Consider the following 23,502-nt stretch of genomic DNA (forward strand, 5'->3'; position numbering starts at 1 on the left):
AATGGTATGTTCTTCTCGCGTACGATATTGTCTCAATACGATAGCATAGCAAACCGATATACACACGGGAAAATGCACAGAAAAACGCACATACATGCACGCTGGTGCACGACGCTGCGGTATTGAATAAAATATTTGCTAAAAAACAGCTGACTTTTTGCTTAATGCCCATTTTAGGGTTGCAGATTAAATTTATACTAACAAGTGAGTGTAAGTGAAAATTTTGTGAAACTCACTTCTATTTATCTGAGTATGTGTCAGGTGAAAATTGCTATCGTGAGTGCTAACTAATATCTGGTTGGGGGCTCCAGTAAGAGTTCCCGATTCGAACTCGGTGTAAGCATGTTCTGCTTGATCTTGGTGGTCAATGCCTATTTCTTTCACTTTGTTACCATGGTAACCACGTAAGCATCGCTCGTTCGAATTTCGGCTTCGGCAAATGGTTGCCATGGAAATCACACCATAAATTTGTTGAAGACGTCTCAGATAGGTTTAACGAAGCCTATTCCAGCTAGGCTTTCTAGCGAAGACAGGTCCTTGATTGTGTATCGAAGAGATGATGGTGAGAACTAGCTCATACTGGAAAAATAACAAGGAGCGTTAAATAAAAAAGAGGGAGAGAAACAGCAGTTACAGATACGATTGTGAATTAACGCGTTACCCTTCCTGCGACAGTTCCTAGACGGTATATGCTTCTTGTGTATTCATGATTATATAAATTGCGTTCAAGATTAAAGTCAGCATCTGCGTCCATATGCATTCGTGTGATCCTTATCGTAGCCATATTTTACTTTCTACACCTATAAAGTAAAGCAGACGAAACCAAGGCTTGTGAAGGATTAGCCTCTCAACCACTTAAAATCGTTTTACACAACGAACGATATTTGTTTTTGGTTAGTTGATTCTATGTAACGTGCATGAGATTACTCATTACATATACTTTGAATTATCCCGCCGCAGTATCGTATCAAAATTTTGGCGAGACGGTGTCGTATTGGTTCGCTCTTTCTATTTTACGTTCACAACTACCTACACCAGTTTAGCGTACTAGAAGCCGCTTAGACGCAAGCATTGTTATGCGAGCTTGGCTGTCACTATGTCTAAAAGAAACGCGAGTATTTCGCGGAATTCCGTTCGTTATCTAATTTATTATTTACTATTAAATTTCGAGTATATTTAAAATACTACTGAGGCTTATTAGGGTCCTTGCTGAAGTCTGTTCCTTGAAATACTTCAGTGACTTGTTTATTGCTACTATGACAAGTACCTTTAATAATAAGAAGCCGAGAGGAGCGATGTAAACTGTTTAAAATAACAATTAGTCAGAAATAATGCATATGTCTAAGTACGATATTGATGTACCTAGATGTCAATAATTAATATATTTGGCTAGCCATAACTGATCAATTCTCTATCGTTTAATAGACAGTTAGATAAGACCTACCTATCCTAATTATTGAGGTTATATGAGATGATCATTTGGTATTTAGCAAAAAGGTCTAATTTACGTCTTAGCAAACGAAATTCACTAAAAAAATTTGTCACAATTGTTTCCATCAAACTGTTCATGTAAAAATTTTCATGAAAAAATTTATCTAACAAAAAAAAAAAAAATATATATATATATATATATATATACAGAAAATTCGTATCCCTTTATTGATAGTAAAACTGAAAATATCTTTAAAATTATAATTTACACACCTGTGACCAAGTCTTTAGGTAAGTGTTCAATATAGAAGGTAAAAATAAAGTCAGCTCATATTTGGGAGGTTTTGCAAAAATGTATCTTAGTTACTTAAACCTCTTGCAGAAGACTTGTCAATGAGCAAATAATCAGTGAGACAACCTCTCTTCTGCCCGTACGACAGTTCTAATTTCTGCATCACTAAAACACATTTCAATTAACTTCAGTGCACGTAATTATGACTACAACTAACGACGAATTAATTTCCTTTCTTAAATTACTAGTGCTTAAATGGCTATCTCATTTCAATCCATAAGAACACTATGATGTACCTCTACTTTGATCGGAGCTAGCCTACTAAATAGGGGTAAGTACCCTTATGGCTGGCCATATTTAAACGCAATTGCTTATGTTATTCATGCCATCGCTGTTCAACCATCGCAGGCTAACGCCTATCGGTCCATCCATGATGCCACAGCGCTTCGTTGTGCTGTTGCTTATTTTACTCGCGCTGCTGAATCATCGAGCGTCCGCGAGCGACTTTGTTCTAGGCACTCTTCCTTACCCGCTTTTACCGGTTCATCGCTCTCGTTTATCCTCGTTCGTTTATTCTATCGTGGCAGTTCTTTCAACAACGACGACGAGCGTACCCACTTCGTCGTTGGGTGACTTGGATGAAGGCGAGGGCTCGCTTCGATGTTGGCGTCGCGTGACCGCGGCTAATAAAGTGAACAAATAGTTTAAGGATAAGGGGCCGACGGGCTGGGGGAGGGGGGGAAGCAACGGTGGCGGACGCAAACACGAGCAAAATTTGCAAAGCATTTTTTCGCCCCTACGGGTTCCCGGGCTGCGTCCATCACCCAGACACCCCCTCCCTGACGGCGTAACCCCTGAAAAGGCATGGACGTCTTGAGCGAAAGGAGCACAAGTGCTGTCCGTGCGGAGGGACACTGCTCGGGCGTTGAGGATATGGATCTACTCTTCGCTTCTTCAGGCCGGTACTAGAGTCAGGTGGGGAGTAGCAGGAGCAGCAAGTATTGAAGTCTATGGCGGATGATTACTTCGGCTCCTGAGCTGGCGAACGCCCTCGCAACCATCACGATCCTGCGGTTATCCTGCTGCAGGATAGCGAAGTCCAAAGTGTATCCGAGCGGCAACCTTATGGCGGGATGTGTAAATGCTTGCGGTTGAGGATGTATCAGTAGAAGCCGCCCGATTGTAGGAAGCCTGCGGAACAACAGAGCAGGAAGTGCATAGGTGGGGTCTCAGCTCCGGATTGCTATGGTTCGTGTATTCTCGCACGGCGGAAAGGTGAACAAGCGCTGTTGAGATGAGTGGCTGGATAGGGCAGCGGCACGAGGTGAACGACACCAATGGAAATACATACGACCATTGGGCAATGGGAATACACAGAGGGGGCGTGTGTAGGTCGGTGCACCCAAAATGCACGCAATGGCCTACAGTGTCTTTCTTGGCATGGCGCGGGGTGGCGACTTTTTATTGAGCAGAAAGCATAGCGATGCGTCTATGTACAAAAATGAGCCGGGTAAAAGAAGGATGGCCGGCACAGATACTGTAGCTATACTATCCGATGTTGAATGAAGCGCGTTGAAATTTACGATGAAACAAGTGAGGTGAGGGTATCGTGGTATGCCAGGCATGCCAAGCTGATGCGTATATGGAGCAGCATGTTCAACTTCTGAAAAACGAAATATAGAAAAACCTATATCTTGTCTTGAGCTTAAGGAAAAGTATTTGTAGCTAGAACGTGAAGCCAGAACAATTCTTGCCGGTATACCGCATATAAACGCGGCGAAAATTGAGCACGGTCCTGACGAATCGCCAGCTACAGTTATCGCGCTATCTTGATATTAGCTGTTTCTGTTCAAAGTTCTGGAGAGTTGTCATACAAATAAATAGCACTAACAAACGACAGTACCTTATATGTATTGAGTCTACATGCGTTTTTAGATGTTCATTTGAAGGATCACTCTCAAGTTCACTTTCGCGGGAAAGACTCGATCATGGTAACGACGGCTAACGATCGCTCCTCTAGCCACCCCTACGTCTTGTAGGGCACGGCAATATAGACTAGGAGAGGAAAACTAAAGCAAGATTAATCGACTTTGTCGATTATCACGATCCAACAGCAAATGGATCCGCTCGAAGGAAAAAAAATAAAGGAAAATGGCCTGAAATTGGGGTTCCATCGATGTCTTGCAGTGGAAATTCACGCTCCTCGATTCGCAGTTAATGCTTTTGCCAAGTGGAAACAATTTTCGAACAAATATTCTCGTATTTAACAATTAATATCTGGCAGAAGCGCAATAAATATCCCAAATTAAAGGAAATCTGTACCTTACCTTGGGAATCTCTCGAGTACGAAGATATTGCGCGATACAGAGGATGGATACATACAACAATATGGAAAGTGGAATGCTACATTTAGTACAATATATGTATTTCAGTGAAAGCTAACGTACTGGACCCTACTACCTCAAATGAATAATCGACCAAGTCAAGTAGACACAATGGAAGAAAACTCAAATATTTTAAGCTTTTATAATTTATTCAAACGACTGGATAAATTGTCTATATAACTTTTGTTGGGGCATAATACTGGGGCTGATTAAAGATCTTGTAAACGAAATTACTACATAAATGAACAAATAAACACGCAGCAGTTTACTAATATCAATCGTTTGTTGTGTCGTGCTTTCAGGGCTGCGCTTAACGTCGCTGCTCGTACCGGGATCAGTGCAGAGTGGCGAACACGTCAGATTGCTCTGCGAGTATGACCTTGAGTCGGAAACGTTATATTCGGTTAAATGGTACAAGAACAATATTGAGTTCTTTCGCTATCTGCCGGCAGAAGCAATGCCTGGCCAGGTCTACGATTTGCCAGGCCTATTTGTCGACGTAGGTCAACGAGCATATACATAGGATGATTGTTATGATTATTTTCGTTATTACCATGTGACCATTTCTACAACAAACGCTTATAAGTGGCTAGTTTTTTTTGCGTTTATGCTATCGAACACACACGAATAATAATAAACTGTATTTTAGCGGAATCGATTTTTATTTAGGGCGGCTTGACTGTGGATAGTGTGGCTTGACTGTGTGTTACCTAGTGAGCTGTGTTATCATTTTGACGCTCTAATTAATCACGGGTTCTATGGGGAACATATAGAGGAAACTGTATGGAAAAAAAAACAGTGCTTCATGTCATACATAAATGCGATGTTTAGTACTGTTGACCTATTTTCGGAAGGGGAAATGTCCAGTCTAACAGGGTTTTAATACGATAGCAATAAGCTGAAGTCTTCATATTCTTCTTGGTAATTGTACAATTATATGTCGATGTGACATTTGCTCGGGTGCAGTTCTCAATATTTTATTTCATATTTCAAAATAAAATTAGTTTCAGCAGTGTGATTGCGTTCAATGCTTAATTGTCATTCCTATTTTGTAGTGGTATTAAAAAACGAACCTGGACACGTAGTTATTTATTGGAAGTCAATAGAAACAAATCTACAAAAAAAAAAAAATGTTAAAAACAGCAGCCATACCGACTTCTCAGATATTTCACATTAGAAACTGATAAGGTTCGTGGAAAAAGGCACTACTTGAAAACGTTGTAGCATATACCTAGAGGATAAACGCTAAGCCTACACCGCCGAACGTGAAGAATATTACTTTTATATAAAACAGTCTTACTAAGCCTATCGCCACAGAAAGAGGAGAGGTTAGCAATCCCAGATCGTAAGTCTCTGGATTTTAGCATCCAAGCTGCAAATCAGGAGGTGAATCAAGACTGAGGTCTGACGAAGTCTTGTTAAGCACAACGATATACAACTTCACTTAAGCCACGCCAAAAGCGTCTTCTATTGAGGTTTGGCATCAATGTGCCAGTGCCCTAGCGCTCATAAGGCTTCGAAGTTGATGACCTTTTATCTCAGTTAATCAGCGTTCTCCAGCCGAGACTAGTGTCATTCAAATTGATAATATAACTTATTTTTGCCTTAAAACGATAACCCTTTCCGGGTCGAGCACAGGTACATCTAGGAAGTTTTCTTTGCTTTAGGTTGAAAAAATTAAACATTAGATTAATGAACCCAACGTTAAGCTGCTATCGAGAGTCATTTTAGTTTTGTCTGGGATGTCTTTTGTTCACTGGTGTTCTATATACTATTTGGCCGGGATGAAAAGGCATACCATTGGCAATACGATAAGTTATAGTTGTCGTCAAGTCAGGTAGAAAAACAGCGTGCAATAGGCGCGTTCCATCCTTCAAACAAGTTTAGTAACCTCTCTCTCTTTTTTTTTTTTTTTTCTAACTATAAATATTATTTTCTGTTACGGAACTAATCTTACCTTGCAAAGTAAGAAGTAACAGTTGTATGTTGCTTAAGCCTGCACCAGGAATATGAAATATATTGACTGACAAATTTTGATCCTGAACGGTATTCGTAGTATTCTAAACCAATATCCAATTGAACGAACAGAAACGATTTGCAAATAGCACCCCCTACTCGTTACTTTTCGTCGGTAGAATCGTTGCAATAACATATCTTCCAAGCAGCGCTTCCTCTATGACAATGCGTCAAGTATATGCTAAATCAGAACAGGAGACCATTCTTTCTGATACCATTGATAAGCTAGAAATTGCATTATTACTTAGAGTAAACAGGTTTTAATAGTAACTGTGAATAGATCGAGACGTCTGTCGACGCTGGACTACCGCTGACATTGCCATAAGCGACTCAGCTCAAAATTCGTCCAAAAATATAACTGTGCGCGCGGGTACCACCAGTTATGCCGTCTGTTAACCGGGCGATCGTATTCCTGCTAACGTCGGAAATACTATAGGCTTTTTGCGACACTCTAAACTAACTGGCACCCAGTTTAGAAGCGACGCGATTCCATGCATCGTTATTGTAGCTATGGAAAATTAGTGCAGCGACTGCCATTGAATGGGCAATAGCTTTAGGAAAAGTAAAAAACAGTCAAAAAGGCCAATAACAACCTGCCCTGCTTAAATTTATCGGGGTTACCTGAAATGTGTGGTGTAAAATCCTTTCCAATAGCCATTGATTCAGTACTGAGAAGGGCTACCGAAAACCTGTTTATCTTCATAAACGATATTTAAGAAGAATTAGCTTTTAAAAATGACAGTTTTTTTGCCTACCCCTGATTCATTATAGCTTTAAGAACGGATCACGGCCGGTTCATTTTTGTCAGCAGACCGGCTGGCGGAAACCTCATGTGTCCATCAAACTTGATTGCTACCAACCACCCGCCGTTTGCCGCTCCACACACGAAATGTTGGCGCAAGCGCCTCCTTAAGTGTACCTCAGTAACGTACCAGCCCAAAGCACGCCAAACTGACTTTTTGTCCCGCTCGCTGACATCCAAAGTTTGCGCCTCATCTCTGCTAGCTCACTGGGCACCGCGTAATAGATGCGGAGTAAACTGAAACAGGGTACAGACTTATATCTCGTTACCACCAAGCTGACCTTTTACCACGGGTGCTGAAATGACAATTGAGTTGAGCCGAGCTTTACTGCGCATGATCTTCTTCATGGTCCGACCGCCACCCTCGAAGATACGTCCTGCTGCCGGGTTGTGGGGTTCGTGCAGTGTTCGGGAGTTATAGCCAGCGCGCTTAAAGCCACCACACTGAGTTCGTTTCAGTTATTTCCCCCGCCTTATGTGACCCTTCGCTTGCCATTTACAAGACTGTTCCTTGTTCGAAACGACATTATTATCCCCGATAAAGACTGCCACTCCCAGCAACCATGTTTGTCGCTTTAAGTGGCAAGCCTCGCTCAATTCGCCCGTCGCATGTTGACGTCGGCATGACAAGATGAAATGATTCGTGCCCCATTGGTGGACCCGCACGTGGTCCAGTGTGAGTTTCTTTTTGCTACCAGTGCAGTTGCACTTTTCAACGCTGCATGCTCTTATTGCTGAATAATAGTCACGCTGGCGTAGTTTAGGCGCTTGACGTAGCGGTACTTATCATCTTTCTGTCTCTCGCCGCTTGGGAGGGCCTAAATGACCAGTCCATTTCATGCGTTAGGCCGGTCTCGTCATTTGCGCCAATGATGCAAGGCCAATGCAAAAAAGACCTGACATTGACTTGTCTCTCCCGCAGCTTTGTCTCACCATCTCGTTGTCGACAAATGACGGCCCTTGTTCTTTTACCGTTAGCTGAACTATTCACCAGCTGTGCCGCAGGCTTAAATATCCGCCAACCTCCTATTCGTTCAAGTAGCTCAAAGCGTCTTCTTACAAATTAGCTGTCGCGGGCTCTTGATTTTGTGTCATGGATGTGGTTATGCACGTTATTTGTAGCCAGGTAGGCAGTATCCCACGCTCCAGGTATCCTCATGTATGGTGTAAAAATGGAGACGTCCCTGAGAATTAATCAGAAAGACGTAAACCGTCACTGGCTGCGCACCCGCTGACGTGCAAAGGCGGTCCGTGAGATATATATATATATATATATATATATAGTTGAAAACACAGTGGTTGGAGCTTTATATACAAGTACATTCAGCAGTTATTAAAGCTTCTTCTATGGACCTCCCTTCTTCATCGCTTTTTACTGGGTACGATGCTTGCGCCAGAGCAAGGAGGGTTACCTCTTGGGGTGGGGGGTACGAGGGCGCGAGACGGCCAGCGGTGCTACGTGTACACGTGAACGAGTCATAATCGCAAGAAAACTCTGTGATCCTGCACCAAATTGTAGTGTGTTAACTGCCTCTAGAGAGAACATGCTCAAGCGAAAAGGGAGCCCTGCTTGTGCCAGCTAACAGTGCGCTCCTGCTACTGGTAAAACAGCATTGAACACATAGCGGCCACCCACAGCGGCGACAATGATTTCAACACCATCCACAGCTGGATTTGTCCGCTTAGGCTGTCCCGTTATTTTTTTCCTGTTCTTTTTTGCTGCCTATTCCTTGAGGCTGTGCATTTTATTGAGTCTGCCTATCGCCAGCTCTTTACTTCTCCATCGGGCACCCGCACGCAGGCCACTGGAGAAGTCGCCACCATTCGGCCTGTGCCTAACCTCTTCTATTGTTATTCACCAGAGAAAAGGACAACGAGAGCAAAATATTAGCGAGAATATTTTGATGAATTATTACTACAACTCCAACAACCAGAAGCCCCGCGACTACGTCGTCTTGCGACAGACTCGCTACCATTTGTCCTGCATTGCCTTCTACCTTCAGGTTACACTACTCCGATGCATTGAAAGAGTGGATATGAATGTTAGGGTGGAAGAGATCTATTGAAAGATAGAAACTATCGAAATGGAGTGCGAAGAGAAAAGAGCCGGGAACGAAGGGGCGTTAGCTGAAGATCCCACAACCGATGCGACTGTCTAGGTAGTTGCCGTGTTTCTCTTTCCTCGTGTTCCTTACTTTTTGGCTTGCTGGCCTTCTCGCGCCAACTTTGTCCCTGTTTACCCAAGGTTACCCTAGCGTGTACAGGAGAAGCCACTTAGCAAGGAAAGGGAGCGTTAGGCTAGTCGTGGCCGTGAGCTTTTGTGGCTGAACCTTCTCTCTATCTTTTTCTGACAGTGCCGTTCGAACGTATTATGAGAAGCTTTTTCGTTTGAACGGAAGAGTAGGAAATAGCCAGGTAAGACAGGGGGTCCCGAAGAAAGGGATGGGGCTCTTGCAGTGGTTACGGGAACCCGTGGGGAGAAAGCGCGAACGTATAGAGAGCAGAAAACTACATAGGGACTATTACTCCGTTCAGCCAATAGCTGCAGACTGCTTTCTGCTGCTGCTACTGCCGTCGCCACCATCCAGTTAGTCCCCAGAGGACCCAGTAGCTTATTTTTGAATGAAACCGCCGTAGGGGAAAGGCAGACGAAGGGGAGGCGCTTGAAAGAGAGACAGTGTGCAAGAGAAGCGAGCTCCGTTTGTTAGAAGATAGGTCGTGCCAAGCGGCTCGGTACGACTCCACCCAGCACGTGACGCACATTTCGACAGACACACCCACTCGATTCGGACCTTGCGCAAATCTAAACTTCTGCCATCCTCTCCAGCCCACTTCAAATCACCACCTCTCCCTTGGGGTGCCTAGTCACTAGTCCTCAGTCGATGCTGCCTGCCTGCTAAACCAACACTCGCTACTACCAAACACAGGAGCTGCAATGAACGTTATGTGAACGCTGAGCGCTGAGCAACGCTCGAAAGGCATCGCAGCATACCAACGATATATGATGCTAACTGGCGTCTATACATAGCTGCTGCTCTCCAGTACCTCTGCTACTGCTGCAGCAGCGTACGGAGACAACGAATCGGATTGGCAGGTCGCTAAAGCAGTGGGACACGTTAGTGGCAAACAGGGAATTGGGTTAGAAAAGAGAGAAAGGATAGGGATTGGACAGCTGTTCAGACAGGCAGGTGGGCGAACGGGTAGCAGGGCGACGCGAGCGCGTGCGTATCAACCACCGGGTGGTGGCCCTCGATAAAAGATCTTCATCTTTTTCATATTAAGAAGCCATATGAGACAATGAGCTGCCGCTGCTTCAGCTGGCGCCGTTGCTACTTCCCAATGGCGCTATGTGGCTCGCTGCGGTTCTCCATCTCTTATAAACCCTCGTTCCCCTTAATCTGGTCCTTTCTCTCTCTCGCTCGTTAGCACAATTTTTCCCTCACTCTTTTTCTGACTTTCGCTCTTTCCTTTGGCCATTTGAAGAACAATGAAGAGCGATATTCCTAACAGCCGGGTCCAGCGGGCGTGGGAAGAGCGGGGGTGGCAATGGTTGGCCGAATCCTTGCCCCACCGCACGACAGGAAGCCAAAGCGAGAGAGTCAGAAGGGAGCAACGGGTCAGCCTCCTGCCGGTGCGCAGAGCTTCTCAGATATGAAGCAAAGCCCGCGACAATCTAATGGACGACGGCAGCTGGTCAAGATGAATGCACGACGATGCACGTTGAGTGCACGTCTCTTCAACATACTAGGTAACGCCACACAAATGCTAGTTTCACCCGCTACTGCCACAAATACCGCTGTCTTGGAATAGCGGCTAAGCTGCTCTTCAAGACTTGCATGGAGAATGGGCTGAGGCCGTAAACCTGAGGTCTTAACGTTTGATAACATTCAAGGGCAGCGGCAACGCAGTAGTTACTGAACATTTCGACTGAATTGGGAAGGGGCAATAGAAAATCAGCTGATGGCTTGGACACTGAATCTTGGCTGGTTAAGGAATATGACCTAAGTCTTGAGGGCAAAAGGAATCAAGGGTGGGACAACGCCTTTAATGTCACAGGACGTACGCTGTTTTGCTGTATGTTTTTGATTTCCATTGAATAAGACGTAGTTTCGCCTTAGAGTATCGCTCTGGTCTTTTTGGGGTTAGCACTGCAAAGGTCTTTTGAAACGTGAGAGATCTTGGCATGTTATGCGGCAATTAATACGTATTGGTAAATGTCCACTTATCTATAAGTATAGAGAAGATCTCGATAGCCTCGAATCTTCCCCTGGTTTGATCCGGTTCGGCAGAAATGGCTACTTATGAGCGGGCGCTGCCGGAGGGACTGTGTCTGTTTTTTTTTGTAGCCATATAGTTAGCGGTAGTCTTTAACGAACCCTTTCTACCAATTTGTGACTGAAAATTTTTTCGCAGAAACAAATCCGTAGTGTTATGAACATATTGTTGTTGTCTTGTTGTTGTTGTTGCCGCCTTGTCGGTAGTTATACTCAGTATGAGGTAATTATGGCATTAACTTTCATCATATTGTATATCATATACATGTTACTCTATAGTAAAAGCAGATAGATTCTACCAATGTGATCAGTTTTTGTCTACGCTTAAATGGCCAGTTGAGCTAGCGGGTCGTCTCGTTTGTAGTCCAATGTATGCCCCACTAACATCGACCTTCAGTCAACCTTTGCGCGCTGACCTACACAGTACCACTTATGACAACTGCGCTTATTGTGCGAACGCGTTACTAAAGATAGAGCAGTACCGGGGAGAGACTCAGGGCGTTAAGACATTCAATATACCGGTAGCTGACATGGGTGGCTATAGGGTGTTGTCAAGTGACCAAGCCAAGCTAACGGAACTCATTCACCCCCCTATTACCTGCCTAGCATCTAAAACTATGGACTGGTTATTCATTCGGTCTGGTCACTGGCGGAGCGCTCTGACCAACTTCGCCGTTGCGAATGCTGGCTGCGGATCTGGTTATTGCATTATTCATGATTTGATCATCCTGATCGGAGCCAAATGGCAGGCAACAGCTGCCAGCAGAATCGACTCAGACTAGACCAGGCTATCGTAACGGAAGTCCGAAATAACAGCACGAGCACAGAGCAAAGGGAAGCAGAGAGATATGTGAGGGTGGTCAATGGTGGGTCAAACAGATAGGCAATGGCAGACCTGGTAAAAGGTCTCAGATTGCTCTGTGCTGACAGCTCTACCAAGCGAGATCCCCAGTCCGACAATCTCAACAGCAGAAAGTAAATCTTCAACAGGTTCTCGCGCACCGGAACGGTCGTAACCCGTTCAGCTGATTTACATCATCTCATGTCGAGCAGTAAATGTCCCTATGTTGAGCAATACAGATAGAGATAAATGATATCGAAAAAAAGAGCTTGTGAAAAAGTAAGACATCATTATACAGGTATATATGGCCATCGCTGGCGTAAATCTCTCTCCCCACAACTTACCACTGCCGCTGCACGGCGGCGTTTGTGGGAGCTGTCGCCATGGACTCCATAATGATTCATGAATAACCATCATGTAGTTCTCTGGCCGGTCTTCACGGCACTTAGGCTGCCGCCGTAACCCTAGTCATCGTAGGCTTGTAGTTGATACCATTTACAATAGTATAGGCAGGGGCAAAGGTGCGACCGTAAATGGCGCCGAGTTCCCGTAAAGGATGTGTGGCAGCAGACAGATTAACGCAAGACAGCTACTTTTGGCCCGGACACCGATGCCTTTAGTTTGTCGGTCGGTCAGTGTGCTTTCTGGGCGAAGAGGCTAGTCGCCCCTGGCCAAGCGGTGCTCCATGCACGTGAGTGGCTGTATAATTGCCGTGGGAATCTGAGGTGGTGGCTAGGTTATACCTTACATATGTATAAGACTTCAGAGGTTAGGTTGCGATACGCTAGGTGATATGATGAAAAACATTAGTTGATAGGAGGAAATAAATGTATTATGATCAGCGTGCTTTTTCGCTGTCAAACGTGATTTTGTTTATAAAGGTATAACAACATTGCATGTATGATTCCTATGAAAAAATATTATGTTAAAAAATATGTAAAACTGAAGCTATCTGTTATTATTTGACAGATCTGTTTAACTTGCTTTTAGAAACATTTTGACATGTGTTGTATTTGTGAAATTTGGACAATACACGAAAAAATGCTAGTTTATACAGAATAGTTATAGGATTATACGACTCCAGTTTATACCGCCTCTGTCTTATAGTTATAGGTTTACATTGTTTCGTCGCTGACCTAGCGACTTGAGGCTAATCTTGGTCCTCAAAGATCATTATCCAACTAACTTATTAAACATAGAATGTATTTACTCTGAAAAAAATGGAAATCCCTTCCTAAACTTCATTGAAGTTATGAATTAAGCTGAAAGCTCACGCATTTTGCTGACTGTAAAGCGCCATCATTTTTGAGTGACGTATGTCAGCGTATTTTGAAAGGCTAATAATAACATCATTTTTGTCATTTTGATGGGATATTACGGTGAGTACCCCACATTTTGGGAAGCGGAAATTTTTCTCACAGCAGTCCTTTTCGCAGGACCAACTTTTAGCTGTTTACATTTATCAAGTACCTATTCCTTGGGTAGTTTCCTTACGGCCCACTTGAACATTTGGAAATACCGGTTTTAGGGCAGTCGCAGGCCGTATTACAACCCAGCGCGTATTACAAATATTACGTACTTATATCGATTGGTTACGTAACAACCATAGAAGTAGCCAGTAGCTTCCCGTGGGAGGTTCTACGGATATGCATATGGGTGTGTAATATTGATTTTGACTAGGTCAGAAGCATCAGACCCGTTATAGCACTGTAAGTAACGTATTTGCCTGCTAATCTGAGGGCACGTTGTGGTCTAGCTTCGAATCTAAGCATAGACACATAACATAGGTTCACTTCTAGATGGGAGTTAGCTCTCTGATGGCATACCCCTGCTGACGGCCATACCCAGGTAAAACCTGAAATCTAGAGGTCCGGCACATTACACCTCAAAACGAATTTCGGTCTAGTAATGTTAGACGACAGCGTAAATGTTGATGCAGGCCTCTATTGTGGCTTGCGTCGCTTGCTAATATCGTAGACTGTTGAACGGTCAGATAACATGGCCCCAAGCCATTGGCAATTCATGGCAGACTCGGTTCCCCGTGATGTCTCATGGATGGCCATGGAAATGAGACGCCATGCAGGGAATAGCTTAATAGTGACGATAAAGACCACAGGAACCAATGCATCAACTTACATACAATTACATCGAGAGACAGACTGACGCATAGCGAATCTGCTTGTGAGTTCCAACAGAACCGAGATGACAAAATTGGAATCTTGGTGCGTGCCGATTTGTCTTGTTCCAACATGCATACGCAACACTGATATCGAACCTAGTAAATACGCGGAAGCAAAGATTTGACGAGATACGTTTTTATTTATCTCGACTCAATGTTCTTTATTACCTTTCCCCCGTCACTGCCTACATTTCAGTCTAGAGTGAGTTATAACTATAGGAAGGTATAATGCCGGGTTTTTCCGTTGTCGACCCAGAAACGTCGGTCGGCTCACACTTCACCACGCCGACTTTTCCCGTATAACAGCATAACCATTTTACATTAGTTAGTCATTACAGAAACGCTTCACATAGCCAGGATCAGCGGTGAGTATTCAAGGCGCTGTAAGTTCGTCTAGCTTTAAGCCTACACGCGATATTGTCCACTGACACACAGCACAGGAAGTGCGTTGTCTCTACGACTGTTCCATGATTTCCCTGGGACGCACACACACGCTTTACCTCGGATTACCTCGCACTAGCCGCACGAGCGGATTTGCTATTTAATAGTCGGTGGCACGAATAAACTATAGCAAGGTGCGGGGTTGGGTGTTCCAAGAAGATCTTTAGGGAACCCGCAGGTTGTGCACAACACGAAGAAGAATAGATCGCTTCAAGGAGTCGTTCGCTAGCGGCAGAAAAAAAAGTCAACATTGATTGCATCGTTGAGCATGTGACTAGGAGACACATCCTGGACTATTCCTGACTTTTACAAACATCTATGATTTTATTGTTGTCAAAAAGATGTATTGCGTTTGTGACATTGTTAGGTAATACTATTGAATCATACATTGCTTAATTGGCTCAGTGATAAACACGAGACGGAAGCTACGTCCTGTGACTAAGAAATCAAATTTGGTGCAGATCACTGAACGACAAAACTATAAGAATTTTGAATGTTGCATCTCATGTCACTGATGATGGTTGAATTTAGTTGACGCTTATCGTACCGCCATTGATAACTAGCTGGCAAGAACGTTCCCAATAGCAATCACACTTTGGACGTTATTCGCACTAACATCTCTACGGCCAGCAACATAGATAAAAGCCTGCTCTGATTACCACCACAGAGGCCATATCCACTATGGCGCTGGTACGTACCTATACCGTGCCATATTTTTCTGCTTCGCTTTCGGAAGAAGTTCAATGTACATCGCTCGATCTGATGCTCATACGCTCCTACAGCGGAACGGTCGTTCCGATACTCGGATGGCTACTTGAATAGGTTTCGCAGCTAAAATGATTTCCTACTGTACGATACATATGTATACTGGCTTCGTCAAACGGTTTCATCTGATCTACTCCGTCGCGCTCTGAATTACAGCCTGGGTATTTGAGCCTTTTTTTTTTTCTCTGCAGGCGAACCTTCCAAATCAATTCATATATCCAATGATCGTTAGTGCCGTTTACTCTGTCGCTCATTCGCTGCGTTTACTAAATAATGGTAAGCCTTTCGAGCTTCATTTCAAAGGGAGCACGGAAAGGTGAGTCCGATCGACGGATAGATGGATATACGGCAAAGATGGTTGTCAGTTCGTATCGTTCAAAAACCTAAAGCAATATAGAAGCTTCTCCGTTGTTGTTCAGGGACGATAGGGCAATAACAATGAACACATACTTTGGCACGACGTACGGCCAATATGAAACAAGTGCGTACTCACTCATGGCTTGCTGGAGAATTTTGTGGAATTGCTTACGCGTTCGGTAACCGAAATCCTACCTTCGAACACTTTCCCTGAACCATAGACCCCCCCCCCCTAAGTTCAACTTGAATTGCTCCTTGAGAACGTGGCAGGGCTAGAACAGCATTGACCACTGTCATTCGGTGCACATATGGATGAACAGCTGGGCAAACAGGCTTAAATCAACGGCTGAAACGTAACAGTCCGTTGAAATCGGGTAGCTACAACGAACTTGGCGACAGCCAAAATGGTTGTTGGATTATGTAGTACGGAGGGGATGGTTGGTTCAGAATACAACGACGGGGTTTTGTCAATTCAGTAATGAACGGCTGGTTAGAACGTTCAACAGGCTAATAAAAACTCGATAAATGTTATAGTTGAAATGGAGTCAAGTCTATTGTTATAGCATAGAGCGTGCCGTAATGCTGTGCGAAAAAAAAAAAAGAGACCCCTGTGATGATCACACGGTATTATTTCGTATGTACTGTATAGATGTGGCCAATAGAGTATTTGAAGTAATTTTTTATTTTATTTTTTAATATAATTATTTAGTTGGAGAAGCTATTAGACTTTATTGTTGCCTCGAATCCGGCTTGCACTTGATGCCTATCAAGGTGTGGCTTTGCGTTATGATGGCCGACTATGTTAGGTGCACACCCCCACGCATCCCTGTCAGGTGATAACCTTGAAGTATTAGATACAGTTTTCTGTATTTTGGTGCTCCATATCCTGCTTGCCCCTGGCTGGCGCACAATGAAGTGTCAGTTCGATATAAAATGGCAACCATTCAAATTTCCCTAAGGCTATTTAGTTCTAAGAACAGATTGTATGTCCTGTTGTTTTCGTCCTTTTTATGTTCCAGCCGGCGAAATCGACGAAAAACGTCGTGTACCTTTCTCGAACAGATATCAACTCAGAGGGCGTATACGGATGTGAGGTATCGACAGAGGGGCCTTCGTATCAAACCGTGCGCGGGGAAAAAGAAATGCGAATTTACGGTAAGTTGTTTAAACTAAACCTTCGTTCATAGATGAGCTATAAGAAGTAATTATAGGAACGACTATACCTGAATCAAACTCTCGCTCAGACAATCATTATATGAACCCAGCAAGTCCTCTTGTAATAAGCGCTTTTACCGCAATATCTATTTCTCCGTTTTCTCTTGAGCTGCTTTTGGCTGTTTCCGTTAATTGTTCTGGGTCGTCTAAAACAGAGCGAATACCCTTTGGTTCGCCCATTTTTGATCGCAGTCAACCTAAAGGGCAAATTGATGCTCGTGGTTTCGGGTCTCCGTACTTTGCTGCTTACGCATCTCAAAGCGTTGCGTTCCTATTTCATATTACATTGTCATGGATATGAGTTACTTGGGTCCGGAAAAAGTTGTTTTAGCTCTGCGCCTCACAAGTTTATAACTCCTTTAATGTTAATGTCTCGTCACTTGAAGGAAATCTGTCAACACCTTTCTTAGAGCTTACTTCCATGTGCTCTCAACCCGGAAGTCCAATAGGCCTGGTTGACAGTCGCGGCAAGGCCAGCCTTTCACCTCTCAATTTCCGACTTCCGTTTGTTGACGTGTTGCACCCTTTCTAGTCTACGTTTCACAAACTCCTGGGCCGCACCTGGCTCGATCGTTGGGTCACCCAGCTTTTTCGACCTTTCTTATGGCGGAATTACGTATTTGCTAAGGCTTAGACAGCGTACAAAGCAATAATAATAATAATAATAATAAATCACAGAAGATACAATCACAGAAAAGTTATCTGTGGAAATTTTACGCGTTTAGCGCATCTGAAGGTTGCTTATTCGAATCAGTCATTTACTTCAGCTGACCGCAAATATATCTGGCTAACAGCAAACGTCCCAACTAATATGGCAAGTGTTTTAATAAAAAAAACCGTCGTTTAAAATAAAACTATAGAACAACAGTGAGAAGTATTTTGTGTGTATTTTTTTAATTACGATTAATATACTATTTTCCGGTATTTTAAAGCTTGTGACAAATGTAAATTTCAAGCCAATATACTGTGCTTTTATATTCTAAACCAGTTGGTCATAGTGCTCAAACCCTACAATTCAGTGCTCCAAATAAATAGATATTTCGAATAAAGGTCGATAGTCGTGTTATTTATATTTCGTGACGACATTTTCAATTTTTACTTATTAAATGTGTATGAAACTTTTTATAACTGGGCTTGCGTAGTCGCATCTCATATGTTCACTTGTCTGCAAGACGGGCAGTATTTACTTACAAAACAGATCAAGCCTACAAATACATGATGTACGCCGGCATTTTTGTTACGCAGATTGATTTCCCATCAGTGAGATGAATTTCCACGTGTGTAATTGGTGCCTAATTTTCAGTGTTGCCAAATGAAGGCCCAGTAATTCAGGGCCTTTCGACTAGTTATCACGTGGGAGATGTTGTTAATGCGACTTGCTATTCGAGACCTTCGCGGCCGAAGGCCATGTTGCGATGGTATATCAACAATTTAGCGGTTAGTATTCCCGCCTGTTTCAGGTATTGACAAAACATAGCAGGATAAAAGTAACTTGTACCTAATCCATATTTCGAAATTAGTTTTTTTTTTTTTTTTTTTTTTTAGGCAGGTGCATTTGTAACACTTAGCCAGTTTCCTAAATATGATTTTATAGGGTTCTATATATGGTCTACCAAGAAGAGAAAAGATAGTAATAGTAGTATGCTGCCTTCACGTACCGTTGCATTATTAACATCGTCAGTATTTAAAATATAATCATTTCCATAGGAGTGAATTCTAGCAGTTTTTTTCCAGTTTTCCAGTAGTGATTGAATGAAAAACATTAGACGGAAACTAATGCTAGACGAATATTACCAACGACCGCCGCGATCATACAAATAATTTTTTAAATATTTCTTTTTGCGGGAGCGTCCATTTCTCAGGCCGTGGTTGAAATCTTCTTTCCCTGATCCTTGCTCTAAAGAGGAATTTCTACAAGACGTTATATAGGGAATTCCCAGCTCCTATTGCTCACCGAATTTTTTCTTCACACGCCGCAAATGACATAGAAACGTACAGGATAGCACAAGCTACGATGAGGTTTATACGAGTGTCGCGTTATTTTCGTAGTTTTTTGTTCAGCGTATCTACATGGGCCGAGGTCACTTGCAGGCTGTAAAGTTTAATAAGATTACTACGACCACACTAAAACGTTAATACAAACAACCCCATAGGACAGTTGTGATCTTTTTGGCCAAAAGAATGGCTTAGTATAATTTATTTAATCTAAAAAAAATATATAATGCCCGCACTGTTTAGGACTGTGCACTCGAGACAGCACAGCCTACTTGCTCTCTTAAAATTCTGATTGTGCAGAATCATAGAAATAACAATAACTCAACTTACGTATAATAAAGAACAATTTGTCTAATATGGTTTCCTTCTAATTTATTTTTAATTTTAATTTATTATTTTTCGCCATTTCGATGTTGCAAACGTGGCGTCGCTATCCACGACCTGCGAATGTGTCATATTTTTCTACCTTCATTTTACTGCGGATTGAAAAATTCGCTATTGGACCACGTACGTATCGGCAGCCCTCGGGTCTGCACCAGATTACCCATTCTGGTGCGGTTCGGCATGACAACGGACTTCAGTCAGTCAGCTCAAACATCCAGTTCACCATCAGACAAACAGACGTCGCCAGGGGGCGTTTAGAGCTAAGGTACGTGCGAGCTGATGACCAAATAAGAGAAAACACCATAAAAATAGTAATGTATGCTGCAAAGCAACGAATTAACAACGAATACAGAATTTGTTTTTCCCTACGAGTAATTAATAATATACTATAAGATCCCTCTAAAGCGAATTCGGCTGAGCTTAAGTTTAGTGGATAGGAAAACAAAACAAAATCGGAATCGATTCTGAAAGTCTAGCTTTTTGTGTTATATAGTATCGTGCTTTTTCAATATACATTGACACCTGCGTCACACGATAATGTCTCAAGGCCTATTTGGGACCTTCTTCTGGCCGGATCTTTTTTAACATTGGCTAAACGCATCATCACGTGCCATGACTCCCATGCCACAGTATTGCATGCCAGCTATACGTCGTGACGGACCGAATAACTAGAATATCGATCTTTGACATTGTCCGCTTTTACTGTTTTGACGTGACGCTATCCTTTGTCCTACAGGTGCATGGCTTACGTGCTACAGACGGAGAGCCGTACGTCCGAGGAGCTCGTCATGGGAGATCGCGTCCAGCCTGTACGCTACCCTAAGAGGAACACAGGCACGTATCGGGTCGCTTGGATGCCCGCTTATAGATGACGATCATAATAGAAACGACAGTAAAAATAGTAGGTCCCGAAGTCGTTCACACACACGTTTATATTTTGCGGCATATATACATGCTTATTAACCATGGTGTTTGGGTAGCATTTGAGACATAGTAGTAATCAAATTGTTATGACTATTCATATGAGTCAATAGCGCTCTTTTGTATGTACATCGTGAGATCGACGGAGGCCTTCATTCGAGTATAGCTTGCATACATCCCTTTGTATTCTATAAGCCAAATGGTCATAGCTACGTTACATACAATTCTTCAGAACTTTTTTTACGTTACCACCATAGGCAATTTTCTATTTTTGATTTAGCGAAATCAAAAGATGACAGAGTCAATTCTGTGACAGCATTGCCCTTCGCGAAAGCTAAGGACGAACTGAAAAGGCTCTAGGTAACCGGTCCAACGATGGCCTTTCCAAGACGCTGTGCCAAAACATGGTTAACTTGAATCGTGACCTGGTGATGACGTGAACAGACATAGGCCATCGACAAAGGCTAACAATCGATAGCCCGATGCCAATTATGGCTGCGTTACTTTAAAAGTATTCCATCATTTTATTATTACTGTATTATGGAGCATTGACCGCGCTATAGAGAATGCAACTTCAATAAATCGTCTCATTATCACTATAAATTTCATTACTACCCCAAATACAACATTGATTTTTTTTATTTTTATTCCATATTTCATCAGCGTAATAATATTTCATGCAATATATTTCTCTCTATTTTATTATCTAGTAGCATATGGTCCGCTATGTGTGCGCACGCTAAGCTAGCCACAGTCCCATCGCTTCTTTCTCTGTACACGAGGCAGCGGTCGGACGCCCTAGAAGCTACATTCAAGCTAAAACAATACAGCGATATTCCTTTTCCCTTTGCCTTTATCCTACTTTTGCTCGACGGAAAGCGACTAATTTGTCTGCTCCAATCGTGTGAGGCATCTTGGCCTGCGGGTAGGCCCTGCAGGCTCAAAAGCATCATTGTATCAGACTTAAGAAAGGGCCAGATGTATGTGCAGGGCTTATCAATGTCATCAGCATTGTGTCGAGCCCGAACACCGTTCAGTGCAAACATATTGGTTCGTTGTGGCTACGCAAGCGAGACACGAAAAGACGCTGAGAAATTACAAGAGGCGATATGGGCCTAATACCTCTAGCACGGATGGTTCCTGAGATCCGTTACGTGGACGCGTTCATCCTATCTCACTGTCCAAGTGCATTTATGTCAGCCGCATATGTCTTAACACCGCTGAATACGTTAGTTTTCGACTGCTTAGTTTGTTCCAAGATGTCTCGGCTCCAAGAGAGGTAATGTAAGTATTGGTTAGGAAGACTGGGGACTATGATGGATTATCCAACTATTTATGAATAATTATTTGATGTTCATACAACAATGCCTATAGATATTCTAAATTGTGGTTGTGCTATCGAAGTAATAGCGATTCTTGCAGAAAATATAAAGATTCACATATATTAATCGTAGTTAATTTTGTCTAGTTAAGTTAATTTGTTCTGTCTAGCTATATATTGTCAAGGCCTTTTTTATAACAGGAAATAACTCCTCCAGAGAATAGCATGTAGCTAAATTGGAATTCGTATACTCGTTAGCACAGGTCAAGGATACCATAGACTACACTAGTATCATGGCGCTTGAGTAACCAATAATTGCTGATCCAATTTATAGGTTAACGTATGTTACTAGAAAACAACGATAAATATTAAGAGTGCTTCTTCAGGAAAACAAGCACTAATTATATTATTATAATATTTTATAGTATTAGGTATACGCAGAGATACACACGTTCGGATGAATACACATCAGAGTTGCCCTTGCTTAAATTAGACAATTACGGTAGCAGGGTGCGATGTAGAAGTCGGGGCATTTATTTTGCTCCAATACAGCACTAGTGTTTCTTATTATATACATTTGTGTCTTAACTTGCTATCAGCAAGCGTAGTTTGCTACCGTAACGTAATTATGATGTCGGCTTACCTAGTTATGCTGGGTTTTTGCCGGGGACAGGTCGAGAGAGATGTCCACTCAAGCGGATGGAGAAAAGACGATTGTGACGCACGAGACAATATGATCGGCAGAACGTATGTGGCAATTACACTTTAGCCAACGAAATCGAGTGTGCGTACCTCTTACAGCTGACACAGAATGTCGTTACGAGTCGGATGCCCCATATTCCAAGCCGATGTCCGGCCGCCAACAATAATTACAACATTTAAAAAGAAACCTCTCCTAAATACCGCTGCTATATGTGTTCTTCCTTTGTGTGCCATGCAGTGTTCACAGGTGAAGCGCGCGAGGTGGGCAGTCCTATTATTCGAACAGCCCGGCAGCGTTACGATGTGGGCGACGAGCTGAACGTCAACTGCTCAGGAGGCGGAGACGTGGCACAGATCGTGCAACTTCAGTGGTACGTCAATGACAAAGAGGCCCGACAGGACGTTCTCCGAAAATACAACAATGCCAGTCCTAATGGTGGGAACCTGCTCGGCTTGCGGTTTCGTCTGCAGCCTGTACACTTTCCCAATGACGAGCTGAAGCTAAAGTGTGTCGCGACAACGATGAAGGAGGTATCACAGAGCAGCGACGCGTTTGCATATGAGGCCAGCCAGTACGTTTCTGGGCTCCATCTCACTTCGGGCGCTGCGGGGAGCCCAAGTGCTTGTTACAGAACGCCGGGGTTGCATAGTACTTTTTGTAAGTTCCCGATTCGATAGTCGTTTTACATTATCTTGTATACGATAGAGAGGAGATATGTGAATTGTTTGCTTAGAACCATGATGTTTGTGCAGCATGGCGTAAAATGAAAGGGTAAAAGTTTTTCGATAGAGAACGAATGGAAAACGAGGTGTAGTTAGTAAATATCGCTGATTTGCGTACATATTATAGACTGGTGGTATAGTACCGCTCTCTTGATACTTTTCATAGAAACGCTTTCGAACTGATATCGCCTATAGAGATTATAAGGAAAACGGTCACCGGCATAACTAAAAAATATCTCACAATCTTTGCTGCCAGATATCTTTATAGAACACCATATTAAAGCTCTGTTTGACATAGTACCTAATCAGTTTTTGCATATATATACATATATATATATATATATAGAACTAGAAAAAGAAATATAAAGTGATGGTTCCCAAAGCTTTTTCCAGCTGTTAGCTAAGTTATATATATATATGTATATATATATATATATATATATATATATATATGTATAA

General features: G+C 42.8%; 1 protein-coding gene across 1 annotated transcript in view; it reads left to right on the forward strand.

The window, feature by feature from the left end:
• Positions 1-23,502, forward strand: part of LOC111270127 (uncharacterized) — a 39,267-nt gene that overhangs the window by 15,178 nt on the left and 587 nt on the right. The window contains exons 2-7 of the mRNA XM_022850177.2: positions 4,410-4,606; positions 16,802-16,937; positions 18,301-18,434; positions 19,514-19,641; positions 20,113-20,210; positions 22,559-22,978. Of these exons, the coding sequence (XP_022705912.1) occupies positions 4,410-4,606; positions 16,802-16,937; positions 18,301-18,434; positions 19,514-19,641; positions 20,113-20,210; positions 22,559-22,978 (1,113 nt within the window). The remainder of the gene's footprint in view (positions 1-4,409; positions 4,607-16,801; positions 16,938-18,300; positions 18,435-19,513; positions 19,642-20,112; positions 20,211-22,558; positions 22,979-23,502) is intronic.

This window comes from Varroa jacobsoni, unplaced genomic scaffold (genome assembly GCF_002532875.2).
Source record: "Varroa jacobsoni isolate VJ856 unplaced genomic scaffold, vjacob_1.0 scaffold_1446, whole genome shotgun sequence".
Taxonomy (NCBI): Eukaryota; Metazoa; Arthropoda; class Arachnida; order Mesostigmata; family Varroidae; genus Varroa; species Varroa jacobsoni.